The following is a 16,904-nucleotide window of genomic DNA, read 5'->3' as shown; positions in this document are numbered from 1 at the left end:
AAAGCTGGCCACTGTGGCTGAGTGGTTCTAGGCGCTTCAGTCTGGTAGGCGCTTCAGTCTGGAGCCACGCTGCTGCTATGGTCGGAGGTTCGAATCCTGCCTCGGCCATGTATGTGTGTGATGTCCTTAGGTCAGTTAGGTTTAAGTAGCTCTACGCCTAGGGGCTGATGACCTCAGATATTAAGTCCCATAGTGCTTAGAGACAATCAAACCAATTTTTGAAAACATGAAAGGGCAAAGACTGTACAACATACAAAAAATAGAACAGCAGCTGAAGAACAAAACAGCAAATAAAATCATATAACATGAAAAATGTAGCATATAGACAGAAAAACCCAAAATGACAAACAAAATACAACCAACAGTATGAGCAGCACCAGGAGAAACGGGACATAAAATGCACAAGAGAGCAGTAATGAAAACGTTATGTACAAATGGAGATCTGTACGCAAATTGAAATGCAAAATTACACACCCAATTATGAACTCGGCCAGTGCAATATAAAAATGAAGACCCCAGCAGCTCATAAATTTAATTTAGATGCCAGTGGCTTTGAAATAATCTGTGAGTTAGTTATATTTATCAAGATGGTGAAGTAAAACAGGAACGCTGGTGGGGTGGGGGCAACCTCTGGCAACCAGTTTCTTGTACAAGTCTGATTGTGCAGTCGAGTACTTGGAACATGCCAATGTGATGGGGTTAGATCCATTACTGCTGTTGTGACTTTGTCTCAATGCCCGTACGTGACAATCTTCAACTGACATGTGCTCGGGGTAACTCCTGTGTCCCACGCTCATGCAAATGATGGAAGTCACATGATGACTACAAAGGTGTACCGAGGCGAACCATTGTGGTGAAGAAATGTTTGGCTGTATTACCACACTTAGTATGGTGAGAGACATACCATTCAAAGTTCTAAGAGTGATAAGCAGCCTACTGTATTGTCAGTGTGAGATCCTTATAAGGGATCGGCTTTGGGTGTAACTGCCCTTCTGTAATGCCCCTCATGGCAAGGCACTCAACAGTTTCAATATGAACAATGCCACAATGTCCTTTAATCCAGAGTAACTGGACGACAATGGGCAAGGACTACACGTCTCTGATGGCCACCAAGACGTCCACAACATGTCTGTTGGCCTGTTTATCAGAAGTGGGGTTTTGCAGTTTCTGCAGCGTACTTGCAGAGTCCGTAAGTATCAGGACGAACTTGAATGCCCGGGCAGGTGTAGGTTGAAGATTAAGGTGGAAGCGCAAACATTTGGCAGGCGCCACTAGAAGGGCTGTAGAGGGCATATCCAACGCCTCCTCAGATTTAGAACTGCCTGTGTAGATATGATGATACTGCGGCCATTGTATGCTGACCAAGTGCTCCAGGTCGCGAGTGAGGGAGATCTCCATTCGGAAATCGTACGGCAGGTATGCCACTGGGGCTTGCACGACGAATAAACGAAAAAGAGGAGTTTTGAGTCCTATAGAAGGAGCGGAAATAGATGGCGTAGCTGCGAACTAATAAAGGAGTTCTCTTCATTCGTCGTCAATGTGGTGCCTGAATCGACCCAGTAGACCTGCAGGATGGCGACTGCCTACGCACCGCGTGTGGCCTCGGAATTTGGTAGAGCAGCTGGTACCAGCAGTGCCCTTGCAGTTCCGTAGGGGATGGAAAACGGCCAGGTGTTCCGAGGGTCGATCTCCACAGCCTCCCCTGTCACTCGGCAGCTGCTACTGACTCAAGGGCTGAGACTACACACTGGACAGTCAGCACTCAGCAGTGAGACATTTGCTAACAAGGTTCAGGTATTTATGATGGCGCTTCCATTGCGCTCTATGGCGGTAGGAGTGGCCATGACGTTACTGTGTCCTTGTTTTACCTCGCTGTCAGCTCCTCTAGTGACTTCACGTTTCAGGGCTCGGCACTTGAATACTTACTTTTACGTTGTACCTAGCCTTTCTTGCGAAACTCTGCTTTGTCACTGCTTCCGTGATGTCATTATGCTTCGCTTGCAAATTTGGGCTCTCGATCGCTTCCCGATGAGTTATATAGCTTCCATGTTTGCCACAACTTGCTGACCACTTTCCTCATACCTGACGGTGTATTGACCATTGAAACATGTGGTTCGGCTTCCAGAAGCTGGCAAAATAGAACTTCGACGAGTTTTTAGTGTCCGCCAGGGATACTATCCTGGGGCGTAACATCTCCCTCTTCCCTGCGAAAATTCATCTCGCATTTTTGAGTTTGGAGTATCAATAATACACTCACGCTATACAGGATGGTCCATTGATCGTGACTGGGCCAAATATCTCAAGAAATAAGAATCAAACAAGAAAACTACAAAGAACGAAAGTTGTCTAGCTTGAAGGGGGAAACCAGATGGCGCTATGGTTGGCCCGCTAGATGGTGCTGCCATAGGTCAAACGGATATCAACTGCGTTTTTTTAAATAGGAACCCTCATTTTTTATTACATATTCGTGTAGTACGCAAAGAAATATGAATGTTTTAGGTGGACCATTTTTTTCGCTTGGTGATAGATGGTGCTGTAATAGTCACAAACGTATGGCTCACAATTTTAGACGACCACTTGGTAACAGGTAGATTTTTTAAATTAAAATACAGAACGTAGGTACGTTTGAACATTTTATTTCGGTTGTTCCAATGTTATATATGCACTTTTGTGAACTTATCATTTCTGAAAACACATGCTGTTACAGCGTGATTACCTGTAAATACCACATTAATGCAATAAATGCTCAAAATGATGTCCGTCAACCTCAATGCATTTGGCAGTACGTGTAACGACATTTCTCTCAACAGCGAATAGTTCGCCTTCCGTAATGTTTGCACATCCATTCACAATGCGCTGACGCATGTTGTCAGTCGGTCTCGGTGGATCACGATAGCAAATATGCTTCAACTTTCCCCACAGAATGAAATCTAGAGACAGATCCGGTGAACGTGCGGGCCGTTGTATGGGGCTTCGACGACCAATCCACCTGTCATGAAATATGCTATTTAATACCGCTTCAAGCGCACGCCAGCTATGTGCCGAATATCCATCATGTTGGAAGTACATCGCCATTCTGTCATGCAGTGAAACATCATGTAGTAACATCAGCAGAATATTACCCAAGGTCGCTGATGTTCCACTTGTCGCAGCCATCGTGGATTTTCCGTTGGCCGATAGTGCATATTATGCCGGTTTACGTTACCGCTGTTGGTGTATAACGCTTCGTCGCTAAACAGAGCACGTGCAAAAAGTCTGTCATCGCCCCGTAATTTCTCTTGTGCCCAGTGGCTGAACTGTCCACGATGTTCAAAGTCGTCGCCATGCAATTCCTGGTGCATAGAAATATGGTACGGGTGCAATCGATCTTGATGTAGCATTCTCAACACGGACGTTTTTGAGATTCCCGATTCTCGCGCAGTTTGTCTGCTACTGATGTGCGGATTAGCCGCGACAGCAGCTAAAACACCTACTTGGGCATCATCGTTTGTTGCAGGTCCTGGTTGACGTTTCACATGTGGCTGAAGACTTCCTGTTTCCTTAAATAACATAACTATCCGGCGCACGGTCCGGACACTTGGATGATGTCGTCCAGGATACCGAGTAGCATATGTAGCACACGCCCGTTGGGCATTTTGATCACAATAACCATACATCAACACGATATTGACCTCTTAGGCAATTGGTAAACGGTCCATTTTAACACGGGTAATGTATCACGAAGCAAATACCGTCCGCACTGGTGGAATGTTACGTGGTACCATGTACTTATACGTTTGGGACTATTACAGTGCCATCTATCACAAAGCGAAAAAAGTGGTCCAACTAAAACATTCACATTTCTTTACGTACTACACGTAATAAAAAATGGGGATTCCTATTAAAAAAACGCATTTGATATCCGTTTGACATATGGCAGCGCCATCTAGCGGGCAAACCATAGCGACATCTGGTTTGCCCCTTCAAGATAGACAACTTTCGTTCTTTGTAGTTTTCTCGTTTGACGCTTATTTCGTGAGATATTTAGCCCGGTCACTATCAATGGACCACCCCATATACAGTGGTTATCAAATGAATCATCCGATTTGGGATGTCTATATTTCACGAACTAATGAACATATACTATGATAACATACTAGGGTAACTACTTTTTTTATTTTCTGTTAATTTCACACCTGATACAGGTAGGTCAGTAGCGGCATACTACGCCGCTCTTCGGCCACAGATATGACTAATGATACAAAAGGAGACAATCGCAGAACAGACATGGTGGATATACAAACGTAGACATACAAAATTAAAACACACAGAGCCGTTCACGGGCGCAGTGTCCAAAATAAAAACGTTCAGAAATGTAGATACACAGCCGGCCGCGGTGGTCTAGCGTTTCAGGCGCTCAGTCCAGAACCGCGCGACTGCTACGGTCGCAGGTTCGAATCCTGCCTCGGGCATGGATGTGTGTGATGTCCTTAGGTTAGTTAGGTTTAAGTAGTTCTAAGTTCTAGGGGACTGATGGCCACAGATGTTAAGTCCCATAGTGCTCAGAACCATTTGAACCATTTTTTGTAGATACACACAGAGATGACAGAGATGACACACGCGAACGTTGGAGCACAAACGATGAAACACTAGAATACGAACGTGACGGCACCATCAAACACAAGGTGATGATCTCTGGTGCTCGAAGGTTCACTATGCGTGTACGAGACTGGGGACCTGCCAAAGAGGGGAAAAGGTGGGGAAGAGAGAGAGAGGGGGGAGTTGTAGATTCCAGTGGCAGAGGAGATGGGAGAGGGAGGAAAAAAGGTAGGGGGTTTAGGGGAGGCCCGTGGGAGATGAGTGAGGGAGGAAAGGAGAGGGAGAGGAGAGAAAAAACACAGGGGGGTGGATGGGGAGGTCCAAAGTTGGTAGGAGGAGTAGATGGAGGGGAGGAGGGCATCATCTGGGAGGGGGAGTTGGTGGAAGCCACCTTGGGCGAGGGTATGGAGAGTGGAGAGATGGAGAGCAGGTGGGATGTGGGAATACAGGCACGGCAGTGGATGGGGGTGGGACAGGATGAGAGAGACAAGTGGATGAGGGGGATCAAGTTTGCGGGAGGTGTAGAGGGTCCGTATCCATTCGAGGAAAAGGACTAGGTGCAGGAACAGGATGAGGTCATATAGGATCCGCATCGGGATGGAGGTAGATGCGATGGGCGAGGCGGAGCGCATGGCGTTCCAGGATTTGTGAAAGGTAGGAGGGGCGGAGAGCCAGGCGGGATAAGCGTAGCAGAGGATAGGGTGGATAAGGGATTTATAGGTGTGGAGAATGGTGGAGGGGTCCAGACCCCACGTACGGCCGGAAAGGAGCTTGAAGAGACGGAGTCGGGAGCGTGCCTTGGCTTGGATAGTCCGGAGTTGGGGGGTCCAGGAGAGACGACGGTCAAGGGTGACGCCACGATACTTGAGGGTGGGACTGAGGGTTATAGGACGGCCATAAATGGTGATAGACAAGTGGAGGAGACGGAAGGAAGTTGTGGTTTTGCTTACAATGATCGCCTGGAGTAACTACTTTTTTTCCCTTTATTGTTATTTTTAAACCTGTTTACAAGCAGGCCTGCAGCAGCATACTACGCCGCTCTTTGGCCTCAGAGAAACACAAAATGTACAAATGAAGACAGTGTGAGAGAAAAGTAAGGTGGACATATAAACAGAGACAAACACTTTGTAAAATACATGGAGCCGTTTACAGGCGTAGAGTCCAAGATAAAATTTGTTCAGACACTTGGACACATACATAGACGAAAATTGTCACACGTGAACGTAGGTGTACAGAACGAAAAACACTGAGCCACTGAAGCACAAAACGACGGCTCACACAACACAAGGCATTGATCTCCAGCGTGCGAATGTTCACTAACCGTGTACGAGTCCGGGGCCTGCCAAGAGAGGAGGAGGGGGGGTTGGAGAGGGAGAGGGGAGAGCAGATGCCATGGGCAGGGGAGATAGGGGGAAGGGAGGAAGGGGGAGGGGAAGCCTGGGGGTAGAGGGGCGGAGGAAGGGGGATGGGGGAAAAGGAAAGAGACAGGAGGGAGGGTGCCTAAAGGAAAGACCACAGGAAGTGGGGGGGAGGATCAAAGTTGATAGGAGGGGTAGATGGAGGGAGGAGGACATCATCAGGGATGGGGAGCTGGCAGAAGCCATCTTGGGAGAGGGTAAGGAGGGTGGAGAGATGAAGACCGGGTGGGACGTGGGAATACAGGTGTGGCAGCGGGCAGGGGTGGGAGAGGATGGGTGAGACAAGCGGGTGAGGAGGATCGAGTTTGCGGGAGGTGTACAGGATGCGTATCCTTTCAAGGAAAAGGAAGAGGTGGGGGAAGGGGATGAGATCGTACAGGATCCGTGTGGGGGAGGGGAGACGGATGCGATAGGTGAGGTGGAGAGCATGGCGTTCAAGGATTTGGAGGAATTTATAAAAGGTAGGGGGGGCCGAGACCCAGGCAGGATGGGCGTAACAGAGGATAGGGTGGATGAGGGATTTATAGGTGTGGAGAATGGTGGAGGGGTCCAGACCCCACGTACGGCCGGAAAGGAGCTTGAGGAGACGGAGTCGGGAGCGTGCCTTGGCTTGGATTGTCCGGAGATGGGGAGTGTAACCACTTAATGCCTCGCTTATTCATATATAGCCTTGTTGCTGATTAATGTCGAGAACAGTATGATTTTGCGTTACTTCCATACATTCGTCGCACTAATCATGTAACTGACTGTATCCTACTTATTCATGGATTGTATGGCAAAGACTATATTATCTTATTTATTGACTGTTAATATGTTGTATAAACCTTTCCTGTGGGAAACATATCACGATGCACGAAAAGCTCTCTAGCAGTTAAGTTCTTACGATCGCTGCATGTCTTCGTAACATCCTGGCAGCCAAGCCAACAGAGGGCGCTGATCATTGATTTTGTTCCATACAGTCGTTTGGTCGTATAGACAATTCATCTTTCATAGGTAATTTATTGATTGCTTTAGGCAGTGTATTACGTATATTTCATTTTTGATCATAAATTCACCATAAAATTGTATTTGCTTTAAATAATTTTCTGTGGTTAACTGTATTCCTCTTTGACAATTGGTTTCTATAATAGTTATCGAAATTTGTAAGTTGGCTACATGTATTTTATGTACTATATTTTCATCATATTACTCTTCTTACATACATTAAGAATACAACTAAGGCCACAGTAGCGACATCCATGAAGCATATAGCAGAACGTATTTCTGGTCAGCCACTGTACTTCAGTATGTTTTGTGCAGTAACGTCAGTTGCAAAATGTCTGTGTGGACGACGTGGCCTATTTTACACCATATTTTAGTTCTATGAAAGTGTATCGTGATACTAAATACTGTATTGTTTTGAAAGACATAGTGCCGACTAGTTATATATATTTTATATTATAGATCAGGAGATGGTCATTACTGAGTGAAACCGGTCATGGTTGAAGCACGTAATATTGTGATCAAAGACTGGAATAAAAAACATTTGATATACAACGAACGGAAAACTGAAAAAGTTCTTTTCCATACCTTTTCATAGGTGTTCAATATGCCCCCCCCCCCCTTGAGATGCACGGAATATGCCAATGCAGCATTAAAATTGTTCCCACACTGCAAGTCATTTCCTTTCCTATTCCACTGGCAAGTGGAGAAACTACTGCCTATATGCCTCTGGCCCCAAGCCCTAATTTCGCTTATCTTGCATTCGCTGTCATTAGACGAAGTGTAAATCGCTGGCAGTAGGTTCGATGTGCAGTCAGTTACAGACACCTGTTCTCTAAAATTTCTCAAGAGTGTTCTGCAAAAAGAACGTCGCGTTTCCTCCAGCGACCCCATTTGAGTTCATGAAGCAAGTCGCTAGCACTTGGGTGTTGAATGAACCTATCAGTGATGAATCCAGCAGCACGCTTCTGAATTGCTTTGGCGTCTTCCTACCTGATGCAGATCCCAAACACTTGAGCGGTACTCCTTTGTAGACTTATCAAAAACTGTCCCAATAAACTCCACTTCCTAATAAAGTCCTTATTAGCTGGGGACCTATGACATATCGTGGGGCCTTTGTTAAGAACCTGCAGTGGAAACCGCGTGAAATGCTTTCCGAAATCTATGAACAGAGAATCTTTGTCGACAGATAAATGTGTGCTAAGAGACCATGAGAAATACTTCTTTTAGTCAGTCCGTTTGTGTCTACCGAAAATGAATTAATGAATGCGAGTGGACACAGGTTTGAACCGTCGTCTTTCCGAATGTGAGTCCAGTGTGCTAACCACTGAACCACCTCACTCGGTGGCAGATATGTGTGTACTGTTGTATGCAGATACCTGTCTTTATGCGAGGGCTATTTGGGAAGTAAGTTCCGATTGGTCGCGCAATGGAAACCACTGTGAAAATCCGATGAGGCTGCTCACAGACGTTTCGGGCAGTGTCTCTAGTATGCCCGTCGATCGCATCAAGACGCTCTTTTCAGTTGTGAGCGCACTGTGAGCGACTAAGGTGCCCAGAACAACGATGCCTCCCGCCAAGTAGGAGGGCCCACTCAGAGGCTTCGCCTTAATGAATGCAGCCGACCTAACACAACTGCCACGCACTTCCTTCTTCGTGGCAATTCTCAGCTTCACTCTGCAGGGGCAGTGAAGACGCTCCTGCAGCCTTTTCGATGGGAAGTGTTCGATCACCCACAACACAGCCCTAATTGGCTCGGCCTCAGTATCATCTCTGTTCACATGAAACGCTGAATACGAAGACAAGACCTGGGCACAGGCTACGCGCTACAGAGCAGCATAGAGAATCGTCGGAAAGCACAGGCGACTGCCTTCTATGACGAAGGTATAACACTCCGACAAATGTCTAAGTCGGAGCGGCGACTATGTAGAGTAGTTCCTGGAAGGTTTAGCTAAATGTGCAAAGAAAACAGTTTTGATGTTCACTGGTGTTTCCATTTCGCTACCGATCATTCCTTACTTTCCGAACAACCCTCGTATTACAGTCGCAGATACACGTATATTATTCTCCATGGACAAAAATCATATTAGTTTTAGCCATTGAATTTATATTTGTCCGTCTCGGTAACTGTACGGTCAGCGTGGGGAATTGCTAACCAGAGGAGCCTGGGTTCGATACCCAGTTAGGTTTGAAATTTTCTCCAGTCAGGGACTGGATGTTGTGTTGCCATTACGTCCATATAGTTGTAACTGACACATCCCAGATGTTATGTCCGTATGGGCCATAACATTAAAATAATGGTAATAATAATAATAATAACAGCAATAATAATAATAATAAATTACTACTATTCTTAGAAGATGTCTATGTTCATACTGCAGCTAACTGATGCCTATGTTCATAGTATTGTCAGCAAATTAATACGGTGGGCGTTCAGAAATTAAGTGTGCTGTGAGCATAAGGAGATGTGGTTTTTTGTTTTTCGAGGGTTGGCAAGACTGAGTGGTAGAGGGGGGAATCCCCATACCAGACAGAGCATCGCAAGGACGGGGTAGTACATAAACTGATGCAGTAGTGTTCAGTTGCGTGGAAGATATCGGTAAGAAATGCCGCCAAGTGCGAGCCACGTTCTGTGTCTCGCTTCCTACTGGCGGAAGAAATAACACCTACCGAATTTTTTTCCGCCGCTGCAAGCGGTTAACGGTGCAAGTGTTACGAACAGAACTAGTGTGTAGGAGGTCAAAAATTTGAAAAAATTCGATTTTTCAAAAATATGCCTATTTTGTAGCGTTAATCTTCTTGAATAGGTCGATGGGTAAAACATATATATTTGAGAGATTATAAGGCACACTATTTAGTCTTAAGTGTACCAAGATGCAGCGCCACACCCCTTTCCACAGTATTCTTGTCAGTTCGCTCTGTAGAATTCGAATGTTTATATTTGCGTCAGCGGTTGTCATACGTGAAACAAACGGACCTTGCAAAAGAAAATTTATTAAAGAAATGTCTTCATGGCGGTACCCAAAACCCAAATGAAAGTTTTAACCAATTTATATGGGAAAGATTGCCAAAAACCATTTTTGCGGGAAGAAATGCACTTGATATTGGCGTCTATGATGCAGTTTCATGTTTTAATGATGGTGTGCAGAGCAGAAAAAAATGTTTCAGAGAAAATGGGAATTAATCCCGGAGTGAACTGCATCAAAGCTTTGTATGCAACAGACAGCGTATTTTCAAAGCAGGTAGATCATTTATGAAGGTCATAAAATCAAGAAGAGTCGATCACAAGAATGCGAAAAGGAAGGAAACTGATTTAGAAAATGAAATGGATCTGCTTATGGTGCTGCACAGTTCTAAAACTTTAACGGTCATTTTCCGCAAAACACAAGTTTTGTACTTAGGTACATGTAACATCCAAAATAAATATCCTATTACTTTCAAACTTGGTATGCTTACTAAACACAAACTCCTTAACGCAAAACTCTAGAATTTTCCAAGTATATTGAAAACTGTGGTAAAAATTGAGATAATTTTCTATTAAATTTGAGTTTTTCTAAACATGAAGTTTAAAATGTAACAGTTCACTCAGTTTTTCATAAATTAAATGAATTCTAGAGCTTCATACAGCTGTAAGTATGGTTTGTGTGCTGTGCAAAATTCATCGAAGAATCACTCTTACTTATGAAGAAAAGTTTACCTATAGCAACAAATGCAGCCAATAGTAAGTGAAAAAAATGATGAAATTCACATGTAAAAAAAATTTATTTTGCTATGTTTTTGAACTTCCACTGCTATGAGTGTGAATCCTGAATCGTTAATGCTGACAAAATTCTATGAACGTATTTGTAAAAGTATAGACAGTGGAAATTAAAATGTCCTGTAGTACCTGTCCTGCTCCAAGTCGACCCGTTTGACGTCCTAACCCACTTAAGATGTGTCCCGAGTTTAGGGCAGAGGGAACATAATGTCCATGTCGAACAGAGCAGTGGAAGACCCTGCATGTTGAACTGTTTCATTGGTGCAAAAAAATCGAGGAAAACGTTCGCGAAGATCGCCGAATGACAATGTACGACGTTTCCGCGATGTTTCCACAACTCTCCATAACTCTCTTATACGATACACCCACAGTAACGCCGGGGTATCGGAGCTCGTACGCACAATATGTCGTGAAACCTCTGACACAGCAGCACGAGAAAGATCGACTCACTGGAGCCCGCCAGTTTCTTGAGCTACCTGGACTGGGGGGGGGGGGGGGGGGTGATTTTCTGAGCTCTACTGTGACTGGCGACGATACGTGGGTGACTCTTTACACGCCTGAGAGAAAAATACAGACGTCACATTGTCGTTACATCAATTACCAATCTACCAAAAAATTCGAAACGACAATTTCGGGCAAAAATTTCACGATCTCAGTGTCTTGCCATCGAAAAGACATTTTGTCGAATTTCTGCCTCAGTGGGAGACCATCAGTGCAGAAATGCACAACGATACTGTGAGACCATTAAAAACAAAAAGAGGGGGAAGCTGACCAGAGAAGTGTGTTTGTCGCACAATAACGCCTCACAGGCCCTTAGTCACCTAGGCGCTTGGCGCCTTCAGATTATCAGTTCTTCGCCTCCCTGAAGGCAGACGTGGGTGGAATTACATTTCCAGCCGATGACGAGGTGAAGAAAGAGATTCTGAAGTGGGTGAAACAACTGGCGAAAGAGTTCTTCAAGAAGTTCATAAACAAGCTTGTGCCATGGCTCACCACATGCACTGAATGGGATGGCGATTATGTAGAGAAGTAGTCAGCAAATGTATCAACAATGTACAGGGTGATTCAAAAAGAATACCACAACTTTAAAAATGTGTATTTAATGAAAGAAACATAATATAACCTTCTGTTATACATCATTACAAAGAGTATTTAAAAAGGTTTTTTTTTCACTCAAAAACAAGTTCAGAGATGTTCAATATGGCCCCCTCCAGACACTCGAGCAATATCAACCCGATACTCCAACTCGTTCCACACTCTCTGTAGCATATCAGGCGTAACAGTTTGGATAGCTGCTGTTATTTCTCGTTCCAAATCATCAATGGTGGCTGGGAGAGGTGGCCGAAACACCATATCCTTAACATACCCCCATAAGAAAAAAATCGCAGGGGGTAAGATCAGGGCTTCTTGGAGGCCAGTGATGAAATGCTCTGTCACGGGCTGCCTGGCGGCCGATCCATCGCCTCGGGTAGTTGACGTTCAGGTAGTTACGGACAGATAAGTGCCAATGTGGTGGCGCTCCGTCCTGCTGAAATATGAATTGTTGTGCTTCTTGTCCGAGCTGAGGGAACAGCCAATTCCTGGGCTGCGAACAAATGCTTGCTGGATGCGTGCTACATTTTCATCACTCGTTCTCGGCCGTCCAGAACTTTTCCCTTTGCACAAACACCCATTCTCTGTAAACTGTTTATACCAACGTTTAATACACCACCTATCAGGAGGTTTAACACCATACTTCGTTCGAAATGCACGCTGAACAACTGTCGTCGATTCACTTCTGCCGTACTCAATAACACAAAAAGCTTTCTGTTGAGCGGTCGCCATCTTAGCATCAACTGACGCTGACGCCTAGTCAACAGCGCCTCAAGCGAACAAATGTACAACTAAATGAAACTTTATACCTCCCTTAATTCGCCGACAGATAGTGCTTAGCTCTGCCTTTTGTCGTTGCACAGTTTTAAATTCCTAAAGTTGTGGTATTCTTTTTGAATCACCCTGTACTGTAACTGTTTTTCAAATGCATTTTTCTAAAAAGTATAAAAACGTAGTCCATTTCTTTATGAACATGTGGGTAGTCACTTTTATACCACTGACGCCAGTTATGCTTCTACAACTGTCCGTATAAAATATTCAAATGTGTGTGAAATCTCATGGGTCTTAACTGCTAAGGTCATCAGTCCCTAAGCTTACACACCACTTAACCTAAGTTATCCTAAGGACAAACACACACACCCATGCCCGAAGGAGGACTCGAACCTCCGCCGGGACCAGCCGCACAGTCCATGACTGCAGCGCCCCAGACCGCTCGGCTAATCCCACGCGGCCAACTGTCCGTCGAATATTGTCTTCACAGTACTGTCAGCATAACATTGACATTACTGTCGGGACGTAGACTCGTAGGGAAGGTGGCGTAACGTGGACAGTCTAAGAGAAACGAATTTTCAACAAACCACGGTTACTAGTAGGATCATACCACTTACACATTTTAAATCTCTGTATCATAGGGTAACATACCACATATTCTAAGATGAAAAGTAACTAATAAATGGGAAGTAATGCAGTTGGGAAATTAGTGTGTGCCAGTTCACACTTGAACTTGAGGTCGTACGTCCCAGACTGCTATTTCACAATTCTTCTCCCTTTGTACAGGACAAAACAAATACAATGACAGGTGAGAAAAAAAGAAAGAAAAAAACATAGGGACAGAAAGATAGGAGAAAGGAAAGAGGACTTAAGTTATTTCACGTGGTCCGTAATAGCACAAACCAATTATTGAAAAAATGGGAAATACATGAATTTTTCTGAAGGATTCCACACTGACCACTTTCGCCTACTTGTGTGGGTAATGTGGCCAGAGACAGCGCAACAGCATCCCATGTTTGTCGTCTCACTTCCGGACGTATTTTCTGGGCATCTTGATGTCCTACTATCTCAAATAATTCTAAGCTGTTGAAGCAAACCAATTTGGATCGGATTCTTGTATTAGGCCAGATATAACAGAACAGAGACTTTTTAAATAACATAACTTAATTCAGACTTGTCACAAAGAGATAGAACGGCAGTTTTGCGATGGCTTCATACGACCGAAGCTGCTAAATTTCAGGCAAAATCTTTTACTAGCCGTAACTCCGTGACTAAACATTTTCGGACCTATGTTTACACGAACTTTTTTCTTTAGTTGTATTTGTAGAATAACATATTAAAATATTTGCATGTCTTCGTGAATCGCCCTGTACATTTGCCATATAGCCGGCTGGTGCGGCCGAGCGGTTCTGGGCGCTTCAGTCTGAAACCGGGCGACCGATACGGTCGCAGGTTCGAATCCTGCCTCCGGCATGGATGTGTGTGATGTCCATAGTTTAGTTAGGTTTACGTAGTTCTAAGTTCTAGGGGACAGATGACCTCAAGTCCCATAGTGCTCAGAGCCATTTGCCATATGGTCAGCAGATTAGCCCGTTCTACTTTTAACCGATAAATCCGTATTACTATTCAGCAGAAGTCTTTGTTCATGTCGGTGTCAACAGATTTCTGTGTTCATAATAATATATCATCCGTTGTGTCCTACAAGCATCAAGAGACACCTACACTCACACAGTGATACAAGTTTTATCTTTTACATACACACCACTGTCGCCAGATTCTTACATTAAGCGGGGTAGGACTTAAAATGGGCCGACTTGGAGCACCAGAGGCACCATAGGAAATTTTAATTTCCACTGTCTATAATTTTACAAATAAATTCATAAAACTTTGTCAGCATGCTCAGAGAGGATTCACGTTTCACACTCATTGCAGTGGAAGTTTAAAAACATAACAAAATAAATTTTTCTTACATGTGAAATTTCATCATTTTTTTCACTTACTATTGGCCGCATTTGTTGCTATAGGTACACTTTTCTTCATAAGCAAGAGAGATTCTTCGATGAATTTTGCACAGCATACAAACCAGACTTATGTGTATATGAAACTCTAAAATTTATTTCATTTATGAAAAAATGAATGAGCTCTTACATTTTAAACATCGTGTTCAGAGAAAATTCGAATTTTATAGCTAATCATCGCAATTGTTACCATAGTTTTTAATAGATCTGGAAAATTCTGGAGTTTCATACACCTGTAAGTATGTTTTGTACGCTGTGCAAAATTCATCGAAGAATCTCTCTTATTTACGAAGAAAAGTGTAGCTATAGCGACAAATGCAACCAATATTAAGTGATAAATGATGAAATTTCACTTGGAAAAAAAAAAAATATTTTGCTATGTTTTTGAACTTCCACTGCTATGAGTGTGAATTCTGCATCCTTCCTGGTCATGCTGACAGAGTTTTATGAATTTATTTGTAAAAGTACAGACAGTGCAAATTAAAATGTCCTGTGGTGCCTCTCCTGCTCCAAGTCGGCTCTATTGACGTCCTACCTCCAAATGGCTCTGAGCACAATGGGACTTAACTTCTAAGGTCATCAGTCCCCTAGAACTTAGAACTACTTAAACCTCACTAACCTAAGGACATCACACACATCCACTCCCGAAGCAGGATTCGAACCTGCGACCGTAGCGGTCGCGCGGTTCCAGACTGTAGCGCCTTTAACCGCTTGGCCACCCCGGCCGGCGTCCTACCTCCCTTAACACCAATTTGTACAGTTAGAACTGCCGTGATCGCGTGTCTGTGTATGTGAAATCTTATGCGACTTAACTGCTAAGTTCATCAGTCCCTAAGCTTACACACTACTTAACCTAAATTATCCTAAGGACAAACACACATACCCATGACCGAGGGAGGACTCGAACCTCCGTCGGGACCAGCGTGTCTGTATTCATATCACTCTCAGCAAATACATTCATAACACTACCAGCTGATACATTCGTACCAGAGTCAGCAACACTTTCACATCACCGCCAGCTGGTACTCACCTTCATAGTAATTTCAACAGGAACGTCCATACTGCCTTCAGCAGACACATACATTTATACCACTGTCACCTGATACGTTCATATTACCGCCGGCGGAGTCGTTTCTTGGCACTGTCAACAGAACAGTTCACACAGGTGTCGGCGGGCGCACACGTTCCCACTACTGTCGGGCGGACACGATCTCTGTGCTGGAGTTGGCGCCGCTGCCGGCAGACACTTTCACGTTCACAGAGGTGCAGGACTGCAGCCCGAGTGGACACTCGGCAGCCGGTGACGACTCACCGGCAGCGCGCGGCGCGAGGAAGCGGCCAATCGCTGCCGCTAATTGTTGCACAAGTGGGACACTTGTCTCTCTCTCCTCTCCTGTCCACGCCACACCTCCACACACACACATAGCGTACTGCGCCGTACGCTATGCTGTTCTGAAGACCTAAATGGCGACCCTCCCAGGCTTCGCCACATCTGCATAAATATTCTGCAAGCCACCTTGCGGTGCATGGCGGAGGGTACCCTGTACCACTCCTCTACTCCGTCCATCCTAACAAGGGAACCTCCCCATCGCGCCCCCCTCAGATTTAGTTACAAGTTGGCACAGTGGATAGGCCTTGAAAAACTGAACACAGATCAATCGAGAAAACAGGAAGAACTTGTGTGGAACTATTAAAAAAATAAGCAAAATATACAAGCTGAGTAGTCCATGCGCAAGATAGGCAACATCAAGGATAGTCTGAGCTCAGCATTGTCGTGGTCCCGTGGTTAGCGTGAGCAGCTGCGGAACGAGAGGTCCTTGGTTCAAGACTTCCTTCGAGTGAAAAATTTACCTTCTTTATTTTCGCAAACTTGTGATCTGTCCGTTCGTTCATTGACGTCTCTGTTCACTGTAATAAGTTCAGTGTCTGTGTTTTGCGAGCGCACCGCAAAACCGTACGATTAGTAGACGAAAGGACGTGCCTCTCCAATGGGAACCGAAAACATTTGATCGCAATGTCATAGGTCAACCGGTTCCTCCACAGGAAGACACGTCTGATATGTTATATACGACACTGGTGACGGCATGTGCGTCGCATGACAGGAATATGTTGTCGACCCACCTAACTTGTACACTTGGCGAATGGGTAAAAAGATTCTTCTACCTTGCCCGATTTAGATGTTTCGATGTTTGTTTAGGTGTAGCGTTGTAGCGTCCCCATACTACGGCGCAGTTACCTCGCATCGGACGGACGGACGGACAGATAATAATTGTCTGAAAAAAAAATTAA

At 44.7% G+C, this 16,904-nt stretch overlaps 1 protein-coding gene across 1 annotated transcript in view; it reads right to left on the bottom strand.

Moving 5' to 3' along the window:
- LOC124718668 (toll-like receptor 7) overlaps positions 1-16,039 on the bottom strand; it is an 86,413-nt gene extending 70,374 nt beyond the window's left edge. The window contains exon 1 of the mRNA XM_047244294.1: positions 15,810-16,039. Within this exon, the coding sequence (XP_047100250.1) occupies positions 15,810-16,039 (230 nt within the window). The remainder of the gene's footprint in view (positions 1-15,809) is intronic.
- Between the last annotated feature and the right edge of the window lie 865 nt (positions 16,040-16,904).

The sequence above is a fragment of the Schistocerca piceifrons genome, chromosome 10 (genome assembly GCF_021461385.2).
Source record: "Schistocerca piceifrons isolate TAMUIC-IGC-003096 chromosome 10, iqSchPice1.1, whole genome shotgun sequence".
Classification (NCBI taxonomy): domain Eukaryota; kingdom Metazoa; phylum Arthropoda; class Insecta; order Orthoptera; family Acrididae; genus Schistocerca; species Schistocerca piceifrons.
The sequence above is the reverse complement of the archived record's forward strand: the minus strand, read 5'-3'. Positions and strand labels throughout refer to the sequence as shown.